The sequence below is a fragment of the Balearica regulorum genome, chromosome 2 (assembly GCF_011004875.1).
Source record: "Balearica regulorum gibbericeps isolate bBalReg1 chromosome 2, bBalReg1.pri, whole genome shotgun sequence".
Lineage (NCBI taxonomy): Eukaryota > Metazoa > Chordata > Aves > Gruiformes > Gruidae > Balearica > Balearica regulorum.
Window position 1 is genome coordinate 10,143,255 of NC_046185.1, and position 23,154 is coordinate 10,166,408.

The 23,154-nt window shown below is 39.1% G+C and overlaps 1 protein-coding gene across 3 annotated transcripts in view; it reads left to right on the forward strand.

Annotated features, from left to right (window-relative positions):
* ADCY8 (adenylate cyclase 8) overlaps nt 1-21,708 on the forward strand; it is a 129,356-nt gene extending 107,648 nt beyond the window's left edge. For 2 of the 3 annotated variants that reach the window (XM_075743311.1, XM_075743313.1), the window contains 6 exons: nt 220-301; nt 6,033-6,191; nt 9,837-9,983; nt 17,122-17,214; nt 19,529-19,643; nt 21,156-21,708. In XM_075743311.1, the coding sequence (XP_075599426.1) occupies nt 220-301; nt 6,033-6,191; nt 9,837-9,983; nt 17,122-17,214; nt 19,529-19,643; nt 21,156-21,643 (1,084 nt within the window). In that variant the 3' untranslated portion in view covers nt 21,644-21,708. The remainder of the gene's footprint in view (nt 1-219; nt 302-6,032; nt 6,192-9,836; nt 9,984-17,121; nt 17,215-19,528; nt 19,644-21,155) is intronic. The other variant, XM_075743312.1, reaches the window with a different exon arrangement.
* Nucleotides 21,709-23,154: the final 1,446 nt, after the last annotated feature.

Consider the following 23,154-nt stretch of genomic DNA (forward strand, 5'->3'; position numbering starts at 1 on the left):
TAGGCTATAATTTAGTTATTTAATACATTTGTCTCCAAACAGTGAGCACTCTAATTACACTCCTGTTCTCTTGAACTAATTATTGCCAAGTTAAATTTTCAAATACAGGGGATCTTTTAAAGAACAAAACGTACCAGGGTGCATTATGAAATGAAACTTCTGAGCAATTACAACACTGACAAATCAATAATTGTATTTTACTTTGGATTTTTTTTCCAGCACAGACTTCCTGGGTACAAAGGAGGCATCTTTACTACTGATGGCAATGTTCCTTTTAGCAGTATTTTATCATGGTCAACAGGTAATGCAAACATTTGCTTTAACCATTCCCTATATCACTTGCAATTGCAGGATGTGACAATAATTACTTTCAAAATACCAACTGCCTTTTTATCCACTTGAACACATGACCTTTAACAATTTAATAAACCATATGCAGAATCTGATTAAAGAAAGCTCACATCTGACATTGTCTAGCATTCTTAAAGAACACGTGCAATATTATATTCAGCAATAAGCAAGTTATATTGCATTTTCTAATAGAAATTGAAGGAACAAACAGGACTTCATTTATCTTAGGTACATGTACAATCCCAGTGGCATCTGACTGCCTTGATGCACTTGAGTAGGCATAAAGCTGAAGTTTAAGAAAGGGAGTAACAAACAGTAAATAATAAAACTCCCATGAAATAGGTTAGTATGTTCATAGAGGAAAAACACCAGATTTGAGGAAATGAGGAAAATTTGCAGTTAAGCACAAACAGTAACTTCTTTGGGTCATGGACCACTTGCAAGAATTCTTTCACGTGGACCTAGATCATAAACCAGGATTTAGGGGTCTCAGAGTTTTAGGACTGATAACGTTGAGGAGGAACTGAGAAACCATGTATTTCAAGAATCCATACGCAGTGCACAGGCAGATTGAAGTACCACAAAACAAGATGTAAAATAACAAATGTATCGAGTAAAAGCCACCTAAAGCAGGATGTTTTCTCCACCACTTGTGGCTGGCAGTCTCTAGGCTGCTGCATGTTAAACATGCCGACTTCAGGGAGTTTCAGTGGCATAAAGGCAAAAGAAACCACTGCATTAAAGGAAGCGGCAACCACAGCTGCCTTTAGATGTTGTACTGCATGTTCAACTTGTTTAAAGATTTCCCCTTCGAGAGCATTAGGCTGATTAATACCAGCATTTCTCAATCCTAGTCTGAGTGAGGTAATAAGAGAGGAATGTTGCTGTGACGAATGACACAATATTATATACTTTCCTACAATAGCTTTCTAAGTTGTGCACATACCTACAGGCTCTACTCCTTCCATAGGAGAGCAAGAAGAAGGTAAGATCTAAATATTCTAGTAGTTTTCTTCCTTTTTATCTCCTTTTTGAGTAAATGAGGAATGAGTGAGTGGGGCAAGTAAGGGATGAAATGTTCTTTGTGCCTAGATTTAAGTGTGATGGCAAACAATGTATTTTGAGATATCTTTATCAGGACATAAAGCCCATTTAGGAAAAATATGCAAGAAATAAGAACTGAAATCCCAAATTTTTTATAAGCCTTATAATATTTCCAATTATTCTTAACATACTCAAAGATACAAATCTAAGGGTTGGGAATGGTCTAAAGTGAGAGTCAGTGCTAAGAAAGAAAACGCTAAAGGAGTTGAGGTAAAGCAGGACTAGGCAGAATCCAGGCAATGCTCTTCAGGATGACAATTCTGGGTGTAAATGTCTATCATCTTCTACATAAGCCTGATCTGGGTTGTTTAAGACTATTTTCCAGCCCAGAGGCCTGCTGGAACAACAGAGTAGAGTCTTTTTCCATCCTATTAATCTTCCTTATTTGATAAAACAGGGTGGCTGCACTCTCTTGGAAATGGTCCCTGAAATGTGTTAACTCGTGCAGGTTCTCCCAAACAATTCATAGGGCCACTCTATCAATGTAACAATATCCAATGGCAGTGCCTAGGAACCTTTCCTTCTATTGTTTAATTTCCTATTATAGAGTTAACCTAAAGGTCTCTGTATAAATACAAACCGAAAATATATATAAAAATTCTGTCCAGAGCAAATAAAAAAACATAAAATCACTTAAATAGTCTGAATTGATAGAGAGCACAGTAAATCCAATAAAGTTGTCCTCCAGCACAGCTTTGCTTCTCACAAACTGTGAAAGTATTCTGAAGCAGAATATCTTAAAACTTGCCTCATTCTAGGTGGATTTACAAAAAAGATGACTTTTGCAAGATGAAGCTTATGGACCCTTAATTTCTGAACAACTAACTGCTGTTCTTTGTCCATTGCGATTTAAAGTTAATCCCCAATTTTGCACCCAAAATTTTAAGTTAGATTCAAGAAAAAAGTTGTGTGAGACTGTCTAATGAGACTCAGAGCTTAAAATCTTGCCTGTACTTCAGCCAATAAATCTCGAGGGTCTCTGGTGCTAAACCCATAATTAAAAGTAGTTGCGTTGCTGTTACATGACATCAGGCTCTGCAGACTAATTCCCTATTAGAAATTCAATTTTATCTAGAAGCACACATTTTTAACACAAGTAATTCATATTTTAGAGCAGTGTTTCTGCAAACTAAACTTGAGAAAAAGCACGTGACAGAAGTGTTGTGGATAATTTCAAGGCTAGACTTACTCTCTTGTAAAATGTGTTCATTTACTGCTTTATTTTTTTAATGAGTTAAGTAGAACATTTGTAATGAACATAAACTATCCCTTAAAACCTTATCAAAATACGGTACCATATACATTTGTCTTTACTAGAAATACATCTCCAGTGAAAACAGACAATATAAACAGCCTCTTAACCCTGAGTGAAACCTTCTGCCATGGCTTTAAAAGGGAAGGTTTAAACAGTTGCAAAGAGGGAATAAAACTGCCCACCGCAGGCTCAGTCCCTCCTCTCCCACCACCCCAATTAGACCTAAAAAGAAACCTTATTAAACAGAGCACAAAATCCTGTCTGGTTTCTTTTAGATTGGGGATCTGAGTGTAGATCTTGCCTATCGCAGATGAGCGTTGTGGTGCAGGCCAGCATGGACGGACTGACTGGTTTGCCCCTCTGCTTCTGGGGGTCTTTGCTGCAAAGGAAGACTTGAACTTGGACAGGGCAGGCACAGCCAGCTATGAACCTGATAGCCTCTGGATGTCAGGGTTGCAGCTTAGCTCTACAGAGCCTTGTGGGAAGGAAGGAAGGAAGGAAGAACTAACATCCCTACACAGCAATTTATCTGCAACGAGCGTGACCTCCCGAACCTTCTTCATGCTTGGGAAAAAGGGGATGGATGAGGCAATGCGAAGAGGAGATCATTCCAATTGAAAGAGAAAAAGAGAGGAAGCGACATACCTAATTCTGCTATTATGCTTCAGGCCTCTTTGTTGTGCTTTCTATATTCAGATTTTAGTGTAGTGAAGAAAAGCTATTGCTTGTTTTCTCTGGAGTTAGACTGGTTTTGGTGGTTGAAAGTGTCCCTTTGGGACGTAAATCCTCTTTCTCATTCTCTAAAGAAGAATATTCTGCCCCTCAAATGCTCTTTACCTTATGCTTACCTTGCACATGGCAATTGTCTGCAGAGAGTTGGGTTGTACAGCATGTAGAGGACATAGGTAGTGTTAGACTTTTTGTGTAATGCATCTCCTCTATTTTCTTCACTCACTATTGGAATTAGGGGTGTTTCATAGAAATACATATCAGGGCAAGAAAACCTGGACATTTCAAGATTTGTGTTGCAGACAGTCATTTTTATTGGCATCACTGTTCCCAGGAATAATTCTTTACATATTCAAAAAAGAAACCCAAAACTCAACCCTATAAGGTTGTTGGTTTTAAAAAATATCAGAACTTAGCAAAGCATCTTCTTAAAATTTCCTATTTTCAAACGTCATATGTAGGACACACTTTTATCTCTGAGCTGACAGTGTCATCTCTGTTGTCCACTGATGATGCAAGAAGACTATTTCATGTTACAATGCAATTATAAATAACCAGAGTGACGTTATCTAAAATGTAAAGATTAGCTGCTGCTATTCTGAGCTAGGTTTAGAGATGTGAAATTTTCCTGTACAGCAGCATAAAAAATCAGCTGTGAAACACTGTACTACAGTTTTTTTGCAAAGCTCTTATTGTAGTGGCATTAAATATCTGAAGCACCAAAGAACTCAGAATCCACCAGCAGCACCTGCTCCAAGCCAATCTGTAAAATACTTTTAGAAATCCTTGCAAAACTGTAGTCAGTGTTGCCTTCTCAGCTCATAGAGATAAAAGTCAGTTATGATCTTTTACAGGCTCTGTCTTCTAGCACAAAAGGAAGAGGGAAGGAAACTGAAAAATGTTGAAAAAAAATATTTAAATATACTTTTTTCCTGACAGGTTTTTTGGTGCAATTAATTTAGGGAATTACTAGTCACAAGATGGAAGATCACAATATTAGAACTAGAAAAGAGATTAATTGTTTATAAAGGTGGCAATAGCGTCCAGAGGGCAAGTGAATGGCTGTTAAAATGCATACAAGCTTTGGAAGTTTCCATCAAGCCAGGCTCACTTTTAGCTTTTAGGAAGGAAAGCTCCCTGGAGTACAGTCAACCTGTAAGCCCACTTGCAAGGTTCTTTGCATTTTGTTCTGAACAGTTTGCCATTGGTCACTGCTGGTGACGAAAAATGTGGACAAGATGAGTCACTAAACAATGCTGAACATCCTCTTAGTCACTCTCACCCACCGCAGGCTTGCCCTTCACTTCAGCTTGGTACATGAATTATATCCCAACCACTTCCTTAATCCCAGTGCCTTTTGGCAAACCATTTGATGTCTCTCCCAGTTGTAAAATTCAGCTATGTGCTGGTATAATGCACTTCTCTGCTGGGTGTTTGATTATTATTTCCAGTTAGATCATCTCAAGCCTCACAATTATATTTTTCAGTTTACTGCACACAGATATATTTCCATCACTTTCAATAAGTCCATAGCTTAATAAGTGTGTTGGTTATAAGTCACCCCTTGTGCAAGCTATAATATCACCTGCCTTAAAATCTGATTAAAACTGTCTGTCAGCGTAATGCACCCAAACGCTCTGGCAGTGTCGGTCTTGTCCATGTGCTGACACACATGCCTCTCAGGCAAACAGCATGACGTTTCAACATGTTCTATCCTTCAGCTAGCAGACAGTCGCCATCTATGTAGATATGAATATGCATTTGTATATATATATAAAAGTACACAATGCATATATATATATATGCATATGTAAGCTGTGCTGTGCAGGGATCTTCCTTTTATTCTGTATATATACCACGCTGAAAACCACTTAACTCTGGTTTGTATCTGAGGGTATCAGGCACTGCCACTGGGCAGGTGACTGCAGGCTCTGGGTCCACAATACATCAGGGACAGAGTATTCGAGGAGGTATCAAATACCATGTTTTTCCACTGGCTTTTAAAAGACTTAAATTGCAAATAAGCACATGTCCCAACAGTAGAAATACCTCATTTTGGTGCCACAGGTTTGAAAATCCTCTTTAGCAGTGTGTTGGGCTCTTATATTTACTTTTGCTGAAAGATGCTTATCCTTGAGAGGTAAACTACCTGCCTCTACCAAGTGTTCAGAATGACCCTTGTGCTATTTTCTCATGAAACTGATTTCATTTGAAAACACATATGAAAAGGGGAACATATTTATTTCATACCAATACCGATATCTTCCAATACCTTATCTCCTGTCTGACTCCATTATCTAAATAATAAAGAGGTGTTTAAAAGGAAAATAATTTTGTGAAATTTTCTAGCCACTGACCATAGCAGTAATATGACAAATATTGTTTTGCCCAAGATTCCTCTGAGACATTCACCATATACAAGGCAAAGAAATAATCTTTTTTTTCTGGCAATGACATCAAATTCTTTCAGAGTCAAAGATCTTCAGCGGCACTGAAGGCGGTTACATGGCAGAAGCAGCCTGCCAGGCTGACAATACAAAGTCTGCTCTTGCCAGGTTTTATTTTTGCCTTTTTTATCTTTCTGGAACTACAGCTTGAATACACAGCAAGGCTGGATTTTCTGTGGCGTGTTCAAGCGAAAGAAGAAATCAATGAAATGAAGGAGTTAAGGGAGCATAATGAAAATATGCTACGGAATATTTTACCCAGTCATGTTGCCCGTCACTTCCTGGAGAAGGATCGGGATAATGAAGTATGTATGAGTTTTATTTTTGATACTTTTGTCTGCTTAGCAAACGTAAAGCAAATCCGTTAATTTGTTAGAACTTAGTTCTCAGTAGGATTCATTATACAAATACTGCCAATATTTGGTATCTGATCCACATTAAAAAAACATTCATGTTTTAAAATAAAGGGTTCTGCAATTGTAGGACCACATCTGGAGTGGTGTTTCCAGGTTAAGGCTCACCAGTAGGAGACACATGGACCTACTAGAGCAAGTCTAGCAGAGGGTCACCAAGATGATTAGAGGATTGGGGAACATGACATATGAGGAGAGGCTGAGAGTGCTAGATTCATTCAACCTTAAGAGGAAAACACTGAAAGAGGATCTCGTCGTTGTCTTCAAATACCTAACGGATGTTTATAGAGAAGACAGAGCCAAACTCTTCTCCAGTGTGCAAGTAGAAGGACAAGAGGCAATGTCACAAGTTGCAGGAAGAAAAATCTCAGTTAGATACAAGGGAAAAGAAATCCCCAGGAAAGTGGTCACTGCCTTGGAGCTCAGAGAGGCTGTAAAATCTCCAGTTTTGGAGATATTCAACTCTTAACTGAACGAGACCATAAGAGATTTGAACTAATTGACCCTGCTTTGAGTGGGAACTGTATTAGATGACCATCAGACGTCCCTTCAAACCTATGAGTCTATGAAAATCTAGTATTCCTAAAAAAAGATATCTAAATTTAACTGAATGCTTGTGCAACCTTAAGATAGCCCAGTGTTGCAGAAGTATTATTACAGCCCTGCCAGTTATCATGGAAGGAATCAGTTCAACAGGATGCAACAGACCTGAACCTCCCACATCTTCGGACCCAAGAGAACATTTTTGCCATTTCAAATTGCCCCTGAATTGCCTCTTTGGGGCAGTTAACAATACACCCATTTCAGAAACATAGTTTGTGGCTATGTTCCTAAGGAGTGTTTGTAGTACACAAAGAAAACTCTGACAATGGAGTCTCTGGATATTCCTAAAACAGATTTTGAAGAGACGTTGCTGAAAGGATAAAGGAAAGTCCAGAATTTGTTTCTGAAAGCAGCAGTAAGTCACTTACTCCTTATTTGAAATAAGGCAAATGTGTATTATAATATTATCTGTGAATAAAGGCTATTGTATCATGAAACTAGAATTTTCTAATGTAATGTTGGAATTATCTTTTATAATGAAGAGATTACAAATGTTGCAAGATTCAGGTTGCCAGCACTGACATATCTCTTTATTGTGCAGCAAAAAGGAATCAAGGCTACTGTTTTCTGATTGTACATTTTAGAAATAGATGTAGCTAGACGAATGAAACTGCACAAAGAGGAATCATTGTGTTCTGAAGATGTGATTTCAAATATCACCTAGGGAAGGACGACATAGTGAGAAGCTACAAGGAAAGGCACTTTAGAAATCAGTCTCTTGAGGAATTTTACACGCTGTGGGTATTAAACTGCCATAAAACCACAGCTCTGCACATGAGAAAATGTGTGTGTGAAAGCAATATCAGGTTAAAATGCTTCATTGCAAATGGAGCAGACCCCGATACCAACCATGAGTGTGTTCTGGCATATCTGCATTATGGATTTTCAGGGAATACATGTCCTCTCTTACACATTCATTCACATACACTGACATGCATAATAATCTTCAGAAGCAAACAGATGCCCCATGGATCACTGCTGATGTTTCAATAATTTGCCACTGAATTCAATTCCATCGCCCCTGCTTTTTGTAAGGCAATTTCCAGAGTGACTATACTTGGGGATGATTTATGCAGGAACTGCCTGGCTGTAGCATCCAGCAGATTTCAGTACAATCAATCCTGCACTTCATGTCTGGCCATTAAGTTAATTTCTCTGCTCTCAAAAAATGAATTCCCAAATGTGTACTGTAAGCATTTTCTCATGGATGTATTATTTCTGTTTTGAAGCTTCTTACCAAAAATAGAAAAATGGAGCTGCTGAAGGCTCAGCCAGTTGTTTTCTTTCTTCATGGTCTGAGGAAACAGTATGCCTGAGTGTATACATACTTCTCCTAGCACATATTGTCTAGTCCTCCATAAGCATCCACAAACTAACTTGTATATTACTTTGTTCTATAGCTATGACAGGGAGTAAGAGTGTCCTTAGAGTATGGCTTCCATGACCCAGCAGATGCTCTTCAGTGAAAGAAAGTGGAAGGGCAGGAAGGGAATCAGTCATGTTTTTCCTCAATCAAAGCTTTGGAGCGTCTTTGGAAACTAGCAGAATTTCCCTACTTTTATTGTAGGATGCATTTTTAAACAGTCTAGATAAGTCGCATCATTAACAGCATAGCACAGTACATAGCAGGAGCTCAGGATGCTTTTCTAGGGAGAAGCAGAATGTAGGAAGAAGAGGAGTCTGAGGTGTATGGCATCCAGTAAGTCCTTTTATCATGAGATCAAAGCACTAAAATTTCCTAAAGCACACTAACAAGAACATTGAGAAGCAACTATTCCAGGTCAGAATGTCATAAGAGAAGTCCCAGAACAGAAATGAAAGTATCATCTGCCATTGGGTAAAACTACAGAAGTTGAAGCTAGAAAAAAAATTAAACAAAAGAGAATGCATCAGGTTGTGGTATATTGGCCACTAGAAAAGCACACCAGGAATTTGGGGGGGGGGGGGGTGTGTGTGTCTGTCCTTAACATTTTAAAAGTTGAAATTAGTTTTGTTCCTAAGAATTTGTTTGAGTTCAGAGAAGAACTGACCACATTTTCAAATATATGACAAGAATGCATCCACGAATAAATCTGTCATTCAGTACCAGAGTGAATTATATGAATAACATAAGTGGAAGCTTATCCCAGGGTATACTTTATCCTAATAGCCTCCTGTCTCCGATCCCTTATAAGCTGCTTTCTGTCCCCAGTAACTCCATTATCACCCTCACTCCCGTTTCTCCTTTCAAACCCTAATAGCAAGAGCCTTTCCCAGACACAGGCAACCAAATAGCTCCATAGTCACCTTAGGAGAACCACAGTTAACCACACAGTAAGGGGTCTCTGAAAACCTGTGAATAAACAAACTTGTAAAGAGCTGCAGTTGCATGAAGTATAAATTATCCTCCAGAAAATGTGGTAGCTGAGAGGACTCTTTACAAAGAGGTCATATTAGACATTTTAAATGGTCCCATCTGATCCCTGTTAATCAACAAATTTGGAAATACATTGTCAACTGCAAGCATTTATGAGACAGACTTAAAGAATAATAAATAATAAAAATTAGTTTCCTTTTACTTGCCTAACAGTGTTTGATTCTCTGGTATTCATGCTTGCAAATGAATCTTTCATTTCTTCAAGTGGTTCCCCATATAAATCAAAATGGAATATTCTATTTCAGTTTTGCTAGTGTAGACCCCTGACCCACTGACCCCAGAAGCAGAAAGAGCAGGCTTTCAAAGAAAGGGCAAACCCTGCATATAATCTTTGATAAAAACATGAGAGCTGTCAGCCTCCTCCTATTGAACGTGGCTAACACTTAATGTACTAATGCTAACCTCAGATATTAAGGTATTATGCATGCAGAAAATATGAAACCTATTTTCATTGCAGCCAATTACATTCTTTTCCCTATATTACCACTTCAACTCATTTTTCCTCATTGTTCTTTCAGGAATTATACTCTCAGTCCTATGATGCTGTTGGTGTGATGTTCGCTTCTATTCCTGGATTTGCTGACTTCTACTCCCAGACTGAGATGAATAACCAAGGAGTAGAATGTCTGCGCTTGCTGAATGAAATCATTGCAGACTTTGATGAGGTAATACCAGCTACTAGAGAAAATCTGATAGTGCTTAAATGATGAGTTCCCAGGTGCCAAATATGTCATCCTAAATTATCAAATTTAATAACTGTTCTGCTTCCAATAATTGTCTGATTTTTTAACTCCAAATACAACTGTCTATTTCACTTTTTTGCACTTAGTTTTGCCAAACTTTGGTCTGAATGACCTAGTGAGATAGAGACCGAAATCAATAGTTACTTGAGTATAAACATGCATAAATAAAAGCACGATCTTCTCCAGTGTATCTAGAAGGAGAACACATGCCTTAGGGCTGTAGAAGAAAGAAGGATGAAAATATTTTCAACAGTTCTGGAAAGGAGTGGTCTAAATCCAAATAGATAAAGATGTTTGAAGACATTGGTTGAATGGACTCAATGGACATTAAAGATAAAACAGTGTCAAATTAAATGTGAAGAAGCAAACGTTGGGTAGAAAATGAAAGGTGGTGACATATTAACTGAGGAGACCTGTCTGCTCAGGTATGTTATACAGAGGTAAATGAAGTAAAGCTGCTTGCTTTACTGAGGAATTCAGAGGTGAAGGGAAATTAAAAAAAAAAAAAAATAAAAAAAATTAAAGGACATAGAAAGAAAAAAGAATTTATTTATGTATCCTGTCCGGTTAATTTCAGAAAGAGGAGATAGCAGCCTTCCAGTACCTAATGGGGGCCTGCAGGAAAGATGGGGAGGGACTGTTTATCAGGGAGTGTAGTGACAGGACAAGGGGTAATGGGTTTAAGCTGAAGGAGGGTCGATTTAGATTAGATGTTAGAAAGAAATTCTTTACTGTGAGGGTGGTGAGGTACTGGAACAGGTTGCCCAGAGAGGTTGTGGATGCCCCCTCCCTGGAAGTGTTCAAGGCCAGGTTGGATGGGGCTTTGGGCAACATGTTCTAGTGGAGGGTGTCCCTGCCCATGGCAGGGGGGTTGGAACTAGATGATATTTAAAGTCCCTTCCAACCCAAACCAGTCTATGATGATGATGATTCTATAAGATAAACAGGAGAAGAAAAGTCAGATCCCCAATGTAACTATTGTCGGGTGTAAGCAAGGAAAACCTGGAAAGTGAAGAGGAAGTCAGGAGCAAGTTGCATACTTGGTATTGCATATTCTGCCAACAAGTTAATAAGGAAGCTTAAACAGGTGGAATCATGTCCTGCAATGAGCCCAAGAGGAATTAAGAAAGGTGACAAAGGATAGATTGATGGAGAGCTTTGAAAAAACTTTAAAACTGGGAAGGGTGCAAAAGGCCAAAATTACTCAGCATGGAGAATTTTAAGCTATAGACTGCAAGCAGTTTTCAGGAGTATGTAGCCTTCCTGAGCTCCCCACGTGGTAGAAGTAGAATCTGAGCCATCTCTACGTAACAGTGAGATTGGATCTGTGTGCCAGACTGGAATGGTCCAGATAGAAAAGGGGAGGGGAAAGGAGGAGGTGGTGGTGGTATCGTTGGTCTGTGGCTCTGTTTTTGGAGAAGTTATTTAGAGGTAAAGTGGGAAATTGACATCCTTTTCAGAATTTTGATGAGCAAGGCAAGATTACTACTAAACTGGACAGCAGGGGAGAGGGCACATGGGTAGAAAGAAATCATTGAGAAACAGTAAAAAACCCAACCCAAGAAACCTGTGTTCTGTTTAACCTCTGCTTATCCCAAGGAATTTTTTAAATCGTTTCTGCATTGTGGAAGAGTGTCAACTGAAGAAGTGATGAGTGTCTTGGCAGCTTAAAATTAAGATGCAGTTTAAGAAAACAGAATTTGTTCCCTCAAAAGGAGCTGGATCTGGATCTCACATCCCACATGAGCTATGTAACCATGGAGCAATTGTCTAAAATGGAAAAGGGAAAAAAACCACTTAGGTTGGGGTTTGAAAAAAGAGAACATCTTTTACCACTTTGACTTTCAACTCAAAAAACATTATCAGAGTGAGAAAGATTGAATTTTTGAGAGAAGACAAGAAGGCATACTTAGTCTTTGCATCTGGACCAGTATTCTGCTCACAGACTGAGCATACGGAAAACTTTTTTCCAGAAAACTAAGGCTTTGACTGAGTTCAGACCTCTCCAGGGTTTAGAATACAACTCAATGAAGATTTGAGAATCAGTGTCTTTTTTATTTTTTAAATTTATTTAGTTTTACCTCAGTGCTCAGGTTTTGATTAGGTTTGGGTTTTTTTTGTTTTGAAGAGCAAGTATCTCCAAGGGCTTCAGAGGAAGGTTCTGGAGGAAAAGAGGAAAGTGGAAGGCATACAAATGAGAAAAAGAGATTAGGGGAAAAAAATATTATTTTTCTTTTTTTTATTCCATCCTGAGCAGCAAGTACCTAAGGCCTCTCACAAGTTTTGAAGAATTTATTTTCAATTTGCTCCTCTGGTGGAAGTTATGTTGTCTTCATTTCATAATTGGAAAACAAAGGCACAAAGGGGTAATTTACTTTCCTGCTTTTTTTTTTTTTTTTTTTTTTTTAAACAAAGACACCTTTTCCCATGCCAGTAGCTAGAACCTAAATATGAACCCAGATCAGGGTCTTAACTGCACCTTGGTCCTGCTCATCCTGGGCATCTGTATGGGGAATGTATATAGAGTGGTAGCTCATAAAAACTGGACCACGGTTAAGATTACCAAACTCTGAGAGACAATGAGATTGAGAGTTTATCCATATAATTGGTCAGACACTAAAATTACTAGTGGGAAGTAGAAGAATTCACAGGGGATGTATTCCTGTGCAATTTTAGTAGAAAACAAAACTACTCTTCTATGAGAAGAGCTCTGTAACGAGCTAAGCTCCTGCACTGCTTTCCCTATAGGTATAAATACCTGCTTCTTATCTCTGAGATCTTGCACAGCTGTCAGCATGTTTCTTGATTTACAGTTTTGTTTTTCTTTCCGGATCTGATTAAAATGATTATGGCTCAAACTTAATGCAAAGCCTATTGCTATGAATTAATTTAAGTTATTTTGTCGTGCACGTTCATATAATCTCCATAAACAAAAATCCATTGCTGCTGTGGCGATTACTGAAGACAAGGTTTTCATCAAAAGCCCTAACACAATATTACATTCAGGCCCCTAACACCTGCTCTGTAATTAATAAAGGACCTAATTAGGGACTGTATTATGTCCCAGACATGTTTAGTTGAATAATAGATATGTTCTTGGTATGGGTAGTAAATGAAATTACGTGATCCCCTGCTGACTGCTAACCTACTTCCAGCATGGTCATGCCATTAGTTTATTCTGTCTAAGCAATCTGAAAGGTGATATGCCAGACAGAACAACTGAAGTGAGTAATCCTACCCATGGAAAAGGAACCAGACGTCATTTCAGGTACAATGTTTCAGGGCCAGCAATATTTCCATGTCATGACTGACACTACATGATGTCACTGTTCCTTCGTTTTCATTATATTTCTTGCCAAGATTGCCTGCTGTCTCACTAGAGCCCTGGAAACAAAATGCAGATGTGCAGCTTGAGAGCAGAGCAGATCTGTTAGCCATGGGAAAGCTTTGCTCCTCAGCATCACGTGAACACTTCTGTAGAGATACCTAAATGTAGAAGCCTTAGCACAGGAGAGTAAGACATTGGTACCTGGTGTCATTTGAGATATCCCAGGTGATTTGAGACACCAACATGGGATCATCAGGTCCCATACTGCACTGTCAGAAAACTCATGCTGTTCTGGAGCCAGCCATTGGAGGTTTTTCAGGGAAGTATGCTCTAGATGACACTAGACATCTATATTTAGACAAATGATTTGAGTTCCTAATCTCAAATCAAATTCTATACCATGAGTCCCCTCCTTTCCTTACATAGATATTAGTAGTAGGGATGCTGTGTCCATAGGGCCAGGAAGATGTTTCTGAACACGAATTGACCTGGTTTGGAAAATGTGATAGGTGCACAAGAAGATCTGGGTTATTTCTTCCTTCTTTTTAGAGGAGTTTCTTTGTTAGTACAAAACAGAAGGCTTACAATCCAGATCTGTTATTTGGCTTTCCAGGTAACGGATCTACGTTAGAGAGTCAAAGTCAGTCAAACAAACAATAGTGAATGGTGGAACAGAACCTGCCACCAACAACTGCACAGGGTAGCAGCCCGCAGAGGAGTCAGGTCGTGACTGGTCTTTCTTAGGCAGCTGGGGAAACCTGGTCCAAAAGTCAGTTTTGGGGACTGTGTGATTGACTCTTATCAAATCATAGCCTTTACTCAGGATTTTTTGTTTCCCTTATGGCTCACAAATCTGTTGATTTCCAAATTATCCAGGCTTCCTGTCAACTGAAGCAGAATGGAAGGTGTTGATTTCTGGACTGACAAAATGAGATTTTTATTATTTTTTTAAAAATTGACGTATAGCATCATTATAGAATAGAGTTATATATAATTTCCTATTTTGTAACCAAGCACAGAGGTGCTGACAGGAGCAATTCATACATCAAAAAACAAACATGACCGTTGAAAATCTACTTTCGCAATTACCCATTTTTATATGATGACTGTAGTCTTAAGACATACAGGGCTAAACTCACATTCTTAGAGATGCTGCACTAAAAATAATATTGGAACAGTTCTCCTGAAATTGTGAGTCTTGAAGGATTTTTTTTTCCTTGTAATATTCTTTCTAGCCTTTTTAATCTATCATCTATGTATCTTAGTGATGTTACAGTTGGGATTTGTGCTTTAATAAGAGATTTCTAGTTCATCGGCTCTTTCTCCTCCCCCATTTTCTTTATCCTGCAGTGATTTACATGGTGTTTATGACAACAGATTTGAATATATTATGCTGGTACAAACAGAGGTTTCGGCAGAACACAGGATCCTGCTTTCAGACTTTGCTGATTACTTTATGATTGTGTGCCATGTCCTGGAACATTCTCTTTTGTTACTACTTTGTACATGTTTCATTGCATGTGTATATCCCAGGGTCTGACCTCCATATAACCTTGGCTGTACATGAATTGCAGCATCAAGCCATTAGTTGTTTTTCAGATACCAACCACATTCTAGTGTTTGAAAATGTTCCCTGGACTATCTTGGTAAATTAGCAAGCCTGTTTAAAATGTCATAAAAAACAGCTGTTGATTTAGGAATGAGTTGGAATATCTCTCCCCAATATCAAAATCCATCATCCTACCATACTGTGAAGAAAGTAATTGGTAAATAAACCATTATGTGAAGAAGCAAAGAAGCTATCTAACAGACAGGATAAAGCAGGAAAAATAAAAAAAGAAATGTGGAAACAATAATGAATAAGAAGAAAAAAGATAACTTGAGATTATTCCTTGTAAATTGCCTCACAGCCAATGGGTTCTTTCTTAAAAAGAGTCATTTTAGATATTTATCATGCATTTTAAATTACTGTGCTGTTTGCTGTTGCTTCCAGCAACCATCTGGAAATGAAAATATAGGCTGTTTTTAACCAAGACCATTTTCTCCCCTTGCCCACACACCTGGTGCACTCAGACTGCTCACAAAAGCAGAGCTACAAGAAATGATCTTTTTCTTTAAGAGAGCAGTTGGAAGAGCTGCCCTTGTAAAAGGGAAATGTAGATAATGGGCTTTTCTGGCAGTTTGAAGAAAAATGAGAAGCAGGTCAAGTTTTTGGACTTTCCTGACTTGAAAGGGAGCCATTAACTATACAGATTTGTATTCCCTGCGCGCAATGCTGTGCAGCCCCCCCATTAGAGACAGATGGTGCGATATCTGTACGCGAACAGCAAAGCTTCCGAGACCCCAGCGCTCTGGCTGACGTACGCTGTGGTTAGTTCAATGGCAAGGGATATTTTATGTTACGCCTTTGGTATGTTTCTCCCTTTGAATGAAATAATCCCTTTAGTTTTTAATTGACAGGAAACTCAAACCCACAAGATGGAAAAAAAATGCATGACAGTGTATAAAAGGAGGGGAAATGCTTCATTAATTTTTTTGCCTGATCACAGCAAGAATCTTTTTCATTTAAATCCCAACTAAGTTGACTTTAGAACTGAAAGTTTGAAAATCCTTGTTTCTGTGAACTGTTTTACTTAATTTCCAGGACTGCCTAACTGTATTAATACCTAAATTTATTAGATACCGTACTACTTGTCATGAAGTTTCCTGGGATATTTTGGTATTAACATCAGCAATACACATTTTTAAAGCCTGTGATGAGGTGATATGTGCCCATATCCCACATAAAACTATTGTCATTGATGCAGTTCGCAGCCTGAACTCTGCTTAGATCTCTCAAGGAATGTAAGGCTCTGGCTTCTATTTCATGGAAAGTTCTAAGTTTAACTGTGAAGATGGACTTGGAATAGGGACTAAACTGTCACTCCCACTCCACTCAGTGCTTTAGTCACTAGGCTAAATTTATTCTTCCTCTTGCAGATTCTCAATCTGACAAGTTCTTTATGCCTACTTGGCAAGTATTGGTATCCCAAATAGATACAGGTGTTTACCACTTCCCATCGATTCCCTGTATTTTTTGTAGAAGGGGAAAATACATAACAAAATTGCAAACTGAATGACCCAATGGACATACCAGTGTTAGGTCTGAGAGTAAATAGAGAGAAGCATGGGATACAGGAGGATTTGATAGCTCATAGAAGTTCTTTGGAGGCATCTACCTCCATCCATTGACTGTGTAAGATGGTTAAAATGGTTATTTTAATTGGGCTAAATTCTCTTTAACACTGGTCTCATCACCTGAAATGCTGCTGTAGCAGCACTTAATTTGTAAACTGAGCTCCCCCCAAAGAGATTTAGGAACACTTTCAAGTGACTAAGTCTTCTTATTTCCACACACACATACACAGAGAGTTTGTCTTCAATAATTTTCAGTGATTATACCTCAGGAAATGTAGGACTTGTCTGCATTTAAGTTAGGCTGGAAAATGCACGTGTTATATTATCCATTATCTGATTTACCAAACAGCTTTACAGAGCACAGCAGAATTTAGCTAGAATGCACGCTGTGAGTAGATGATGTTGCAAAGTCCTAGCTCAGTGTGCCCCAGAACCCAGAAGGAACTGTGCGCCAACTGGAAGATACCATGAGTGTAATGATTCATTTCGATATCTGTAGAAGAATTTTGCATAAAGAATTACAGAAGTAACAGTGCTTTTTTATATATGTATTAGTTACTAGGTGAAGAGAGATTTCAAGATATTGAAAAAATTAAAACGATTGGCAGCACATACATGGCCGTGTCAGGATTATCACCTGAAAAACAGGTAAGAAAATAGTTTTCTTTAAGAAGCAAAGCTTTTGGTGTGTCCAACCATTCATATTACAGAAGATTAGTGTCATCTTTCTGATGTTCATAGAGCTGTGTTTGCTAAAAGAAAATAGACATTTGCAGCTTCTGGCAGACAACAGTTGCACCTCTTGAGGAACTGAAATGTCATCTTGTGCTCAGAACAAAAACCATATGGATTTGTTCCTCAAATTTAGGTTTATAGGAGAGAAAAAAAAAAAATCTCATTTCAGTCACACTGATGTGAATCTAGAGCAGGTCTGTCTATATCTGCAGACATACTCTAAAGTTACTGCTGTAACTCAGACTGGAATCTGGCTGACAGGCTCCAATAATCTATGAAGCAAGAGGATCTAGTAACTGACAGCATACTTATGCAAGTATAAGGTCGCATTTATACATTTTTTGTGATGATGTAGCTGTATATCTACCGACAATGTGATAAACTATACATCAGAAAGAAAGGAGACCCATCAGTTCAACTGAAGAACATCACAAAGCCAGAAGTCTGCACACCGCCCTCACTTCCAGAGGTGCAAACAAAGCTGAGGACACATACACAGTCACAGCCATAAACCTCAGAGAAGTCAAATGAGAGAAATCCATTCATAATTACATCCAAGAATATGCCTGGAAACGGGGTCTCCAAAGAAATAAGACAAGGCTCTAAAATACATCCAGCAAGAAGTTGGCTGTTGCTGAAATCTGTCTTGTTTGGCAACCAGTGTCTCTCCCCAAGGAAGAGCATCACAAAAAAGGGTGTGCTGCCCCGGATCAGCCACAGAGTGGGAATCAGATCTGCCCATGTTGATTACAATTACCAGGAAAGCAGAAGCCAGATTAGCATGAGCTTTATAAACTAGAAAATTTCCATTGTTTGTTTAGAATACATTATAAAACATATGGAGTGTAACTAGCTGAGCATGTCCCACCTACAGAGTAACAAGCGATGCTAACAGATAGAAATCCACAAAACTAGGCACGCATGAGATCTTTGTTTGTTCCAGCTCAAAATGCTTCTATGCAGACATGAACAAAGCAGGACTGAACAGCAGGGAGGTAGCTAGTTATAGTTACACAGATCATAATCACTTCTTTTGACTCTTGATGTGGGTAAAAATTCAAAGGGAGAAAATCTTTACTGCATTTCCAAGACTGATTAACTCATCCATTTTCTTGAATTGTAACAGCCTAATGGTATTTTTATATATGGTTTTAAATATACTTATCTTCATATATACATGTCTATCACATTGTCAGCATCTAAGAGGTGAGGGCTGCTGAGGAAGGTTGGTATGCTGTGAACTGAATGAGGCTGATGACAAGAACCGAGCACGGCGTGAACAGAACAGGGTGATGACAGGGAGATGCTTATGTTCAGGATTAAACACTGAAGATGATGAAAATTGCAAAGGGCTGGACTGCATGCACTAGAGGGGACGTTCCTATGGACTGGAAATTTGTTTAATGAAAGAGTTACCTGGCTTCCGAATAGATCAGGTGACATCATACTATTATTGGGCCAAAACACCAGCTGTTCCTTACTCCACTGCCACTCAGAGAAACAACTAAGGAGTTCCCCGTCCTCCCTTGAGACTCCCTGCCTCACCACCAGCTCTATTAGTGTTCGGGAAGACCAAAACCCACTCCTGGTCCCCATCTGTATATCGACTGCCCTGCAGGACCGGGAATGGAGGGGAAGGAGCAGGGAGCAACGTGACTGCTCTAAGCAGAAGCAATTAATGAGTTACAGAATAGCCTTTTCTCTCCCACTTAACCAGTCCTAGGTTGCCTGGCTTGCTCTGTTGTTCCTGTTGCTATTCCATCCCAGGGAGCACTGGTACTGGTGCTTTTCCTGGGTGACAGTTTCAGCAAAAGAGAACTATCTCTTTCACTTATTTGGCTCTACTTCTTGCTTACGTGGGTCATGCCTGGTTCTCACTGGTTTTTGTCCCTTGCACCTAAGCTATCTCAATCCTCTCTATACTTTCTTTCTCAGCCTTAGATAGATTTCACATGCCTTGCCAATTCCCATGACTGCCTGTCAGATTATTGATAGGAAATTACTGTCTTTGGTACTTCACACTAAGCTTCTCTGTATCCAGGTACAGAAGTGTTGTAATATAACTGGGAAGCATTACCATTAATAATACCCTACATCTTTTGGGTCTAGCGTGTTGAGACTGTTCTTACAAATTTCAAATTCAGATACTTGGCACTTGGTGGGGATGGGTAGGAGCTGGGCAAAGGCAAAACTTTTCTAACATATTGGTTTATAACTTGCTTCTCAGCAATGTGAAGACAAATGGGGGCATTTGTGTGCTCTGGCTGACTTCTCCATAGCTCTGAATGAAAGCATACAGGAGATCAACAAGCATTCATTTAACAACTTTGAACTCCGTATTGGTAAGCATAGTTCAAACATGAGAATTAAAATGGGGTTTTGTCTGCAAGGATTGGACTCTGTCAGTGCACCCCAGAAGCATTGCAAGGATGTGTACAATTTAAAAGACTCCAAATATGGTATCCTCTGTTTTCAACTTGACTTAATCCCAGGCAAAGTTAGAAATAAGAAACACTCTGTAGAATACGAGCCCTGATTAAGGGACTGCAGGAGTTCTAAGTTTTAGTGAATTGTGAATGCGTAGCATAATTAAGCTATTGTCTTTAACAAGTCTGGCCAAAAACCCATAGGTGTAACACGAAAAGCAAACCACACCGTCCAGACCTAACTCCAAGCTTGACACTGGCTTGTACAGTCTCTAATTCATCTCCCTGTCTTAGATTCTTCTTCAGTAAAGGTGTAATAGTAGCTTATCCTAAACCCTGTGTGTATACTTTGGTTTTGCACAAAAATTGAATTCCAGTTCTGACCTGACCTGTCCCAGTGGCAGCAGCTCTGAATTGCTGTGATGGGGAACCTTTCATCCCGGATGGGATATCATGGATGGCTAGTAGGATGTGACATGAAAAGATGGCCTGAATATATGGCACGTAGCAGGAGGAAATCTGATGGCTTCTCATGCTGCCTGGCCAAAACTAAAAACCCCCTAGAAGAAACATGTCCTTTACAGGCTACCCTGCCACAAAAAAAGCTGAAGGGTATACATCAGTCACCACATGGAGGGTCGCAGCATTACTATGTGTGTTCTGCACTTCCTAACAGTTTTGAACAGAAAACTCCCAGTTCCCAAGATTTCTCAGGGAACTTGTATCTACTCTTAGTAAGTGTGGAGCACTTGCAAAGATTTCGTAGAGCATGAAAGTAACAATATTTGGAAACCATTTCTATCACCAATTTAAAAAAGTATTCTTTAAAAATAATCTAAAAAACTGAGATCCTTTTCCTAAAGATGTGCCTTTCACTATCATTGAATTTATTCTTAAATCACTGCTGTAGAAAAAATAGTCTCTTGTATATTATTGCTTGCCTTGAATTTATGCAACAAAATCTTACAAGATACAGTCTTTCAATAACTTCGTAGAATACTTTAATATTTTTCACTTCATGGAACATAAGAATGTAATTTCTTGACTGTATAGCCGTAACATTGTTGCCTTCAACAAGTGTAGACCCAGAAAGATCCTTCCAGAGAGATCTTTCCTACTACATAAGAATCAGTTTGCAGGAGCTTTGGCAATAGTGTGCAGAATACAGATGATATATAAGTATTGTCGTTCCACTGAGATGGTTGTCTGTAAAATAACTCTGCGGATATCACTTTTCATTTTTTCTAGCTTTTCTGCCTTTTTTTTTCTTACTTTCTTTTTATATACACCTCTTCCTTAAGCTTAGAGATAAGTGTATCTGAACCAGACTTCATCTAGTTCTTAAGTGCAAATATAGTTTTCGGCCATTCTTGTCTAACTGGCTATCTCTTCTCATTTTTTTATTTTTTTATTTTTTTTTTTTAATAGGGATTAGCCATGGCTCTGTCGTAGCGGGAGTTATCGGTGCTAAGAAACCCCAATATGATATCTGGGGCAAAACGGTTAATTTAGCAAGTCGAATGGACAGCACAGGTGTTAGTGACAGAATACAAGTGCCTGAAGAAACGTATCTGATCCTGAAGGAGCGGGGATTTGCCTTCGACTACCGAGGAGAGATTTATGTCAAAGGTATCAGTGAACAGGAAGGAAAAATCAAAACATATTTTCTTCTAGGAAGAGTTCAACCAAATCCTTTAATTCTACAACCAAGAAAACTGACTGGACAGTATTCATTAGCAGCTGTTGTATTAGGACTTGTACAGTCTCTTAACAGGCAAAAACAGAAGCAAATCCTTAATGAGAACAATAACTCTGGAATCATAAAAGGACATTATAACCGGAGGACTTTGCTCACTCCCGGTGGATCTGAGGCAGCAGCCCAGGCAGAGGGGGCTGACAAAACTGAGTTGCCATAATCAGCATTTTGTTTGTGTTCTTTTTTTTGTATTTCTTTTATATATAAAAATAAATATACAAATAAAAAGGGTTTAATTTTTTTTAGAAGAAGTGTGATTATTTTCTGGTGTGGTATTTTGATGAGATTCAGGTTCCTACATTTTAACAAATGGTGCCAGCATCTCCCCCCCCCAGCTGTGATTAAACTCTGAACTACGTCTCCAGACATAGTAGCTGTAAGCCACCATTCTGCTGTGGCAGCTGCCTGCAGAAAAGGGTAAGAATAAACCTCTGACTGGAGGGATTTAGAACACAAATTGTGTAGGGAGTTAATGGTGGGGGAAAAGAGGGAATATTGTCTACACTTTTCAGGTGAAAGCAAAGGCATAAAGAGATTGAGTAGGTTCTTCTCCCCTTTAGGTGCCTTCAAGTAGAGTTATACACATCTAAGCTAGTTGCCTGGTCTCCATAACAGCCAGGGAGAAGCTAGTCAATACAGCCAAAAGAATTTAAGGTGTGCTGTCTGCCAAGATGTGAGGATCTGAGATATAGAAGAGATGGACCTTGCCCTAAACCCACTGATTCCATTGAGTCCACTGGCTTTGGGCTCTTAAAATAGCCTAAGATGTCCCCCTCACAAGCAAGTGATTGCACTGTAGACAGATAAATTGCATGTTAGTATCCACCTTACCTCTTGCACTCAAGCCAGAACCTCATGGCTTTCCTGTAGGCACTATGTCATATCTGTCAGTCCCGTTTGGAGGGCTCAAACACACTGTGATATCTTATCCGGCACAAGACACCTATGAACAGACGACAGAGTTACACCTTGAATGACATGTCTGGAGCCTACAGCTGGGTCTATTGTCCAGTCAAGGAACTAATCCAATTCTCTGGAGTCACTTCCCAGAGCTTAGCTCTTAATCCCATCACCAGTGTGAGTTCTCACCAAAACAAGGGTTGTCTGAGGCTGGAAAACAAGTACGTACTGAAGTACAGTAGGAGATAAAGCTCACCGCCAAACTCCTGCTCAGTTGCCTCAAGAGGAGGAAAGGCCAAGACTCAGGATACTCCAAATTATTTGCGTGCCAGCACAGAGACATTCCTGCTGGGATGCTACAATGGCACACCTGGGTGTTACAAGCCATGCATCAAAAGGAGGATAACTTTTTGGAATATGGCTAATAAACTTCACCTTGGAAACAGTAAATATATAGCACAGGTTTCTATACGCATCGATGCCATGGTTCATACTGAGCTGTAAAGCTCACAAATGAACCTCTCATCAAGACTGTATGCTCAAAGGAACTGGGTTTGTCTCAGTAAAAATTAACTTTAAAGTAAATCACAGATGGAATTAGCAGAACCTGTAATCACACAGCAATCCCCAGATGAGACCTCACACAACCAATACAGTGCAATGTACAGATTATTTGTAAATACAGGCTTTGCTTTTTGCAGGCTGTTACCCAGTCCTTAAAGAAAACTGAGGTTTCTTGGGAGCATCACCACTGGATCAGTCACATTTTTA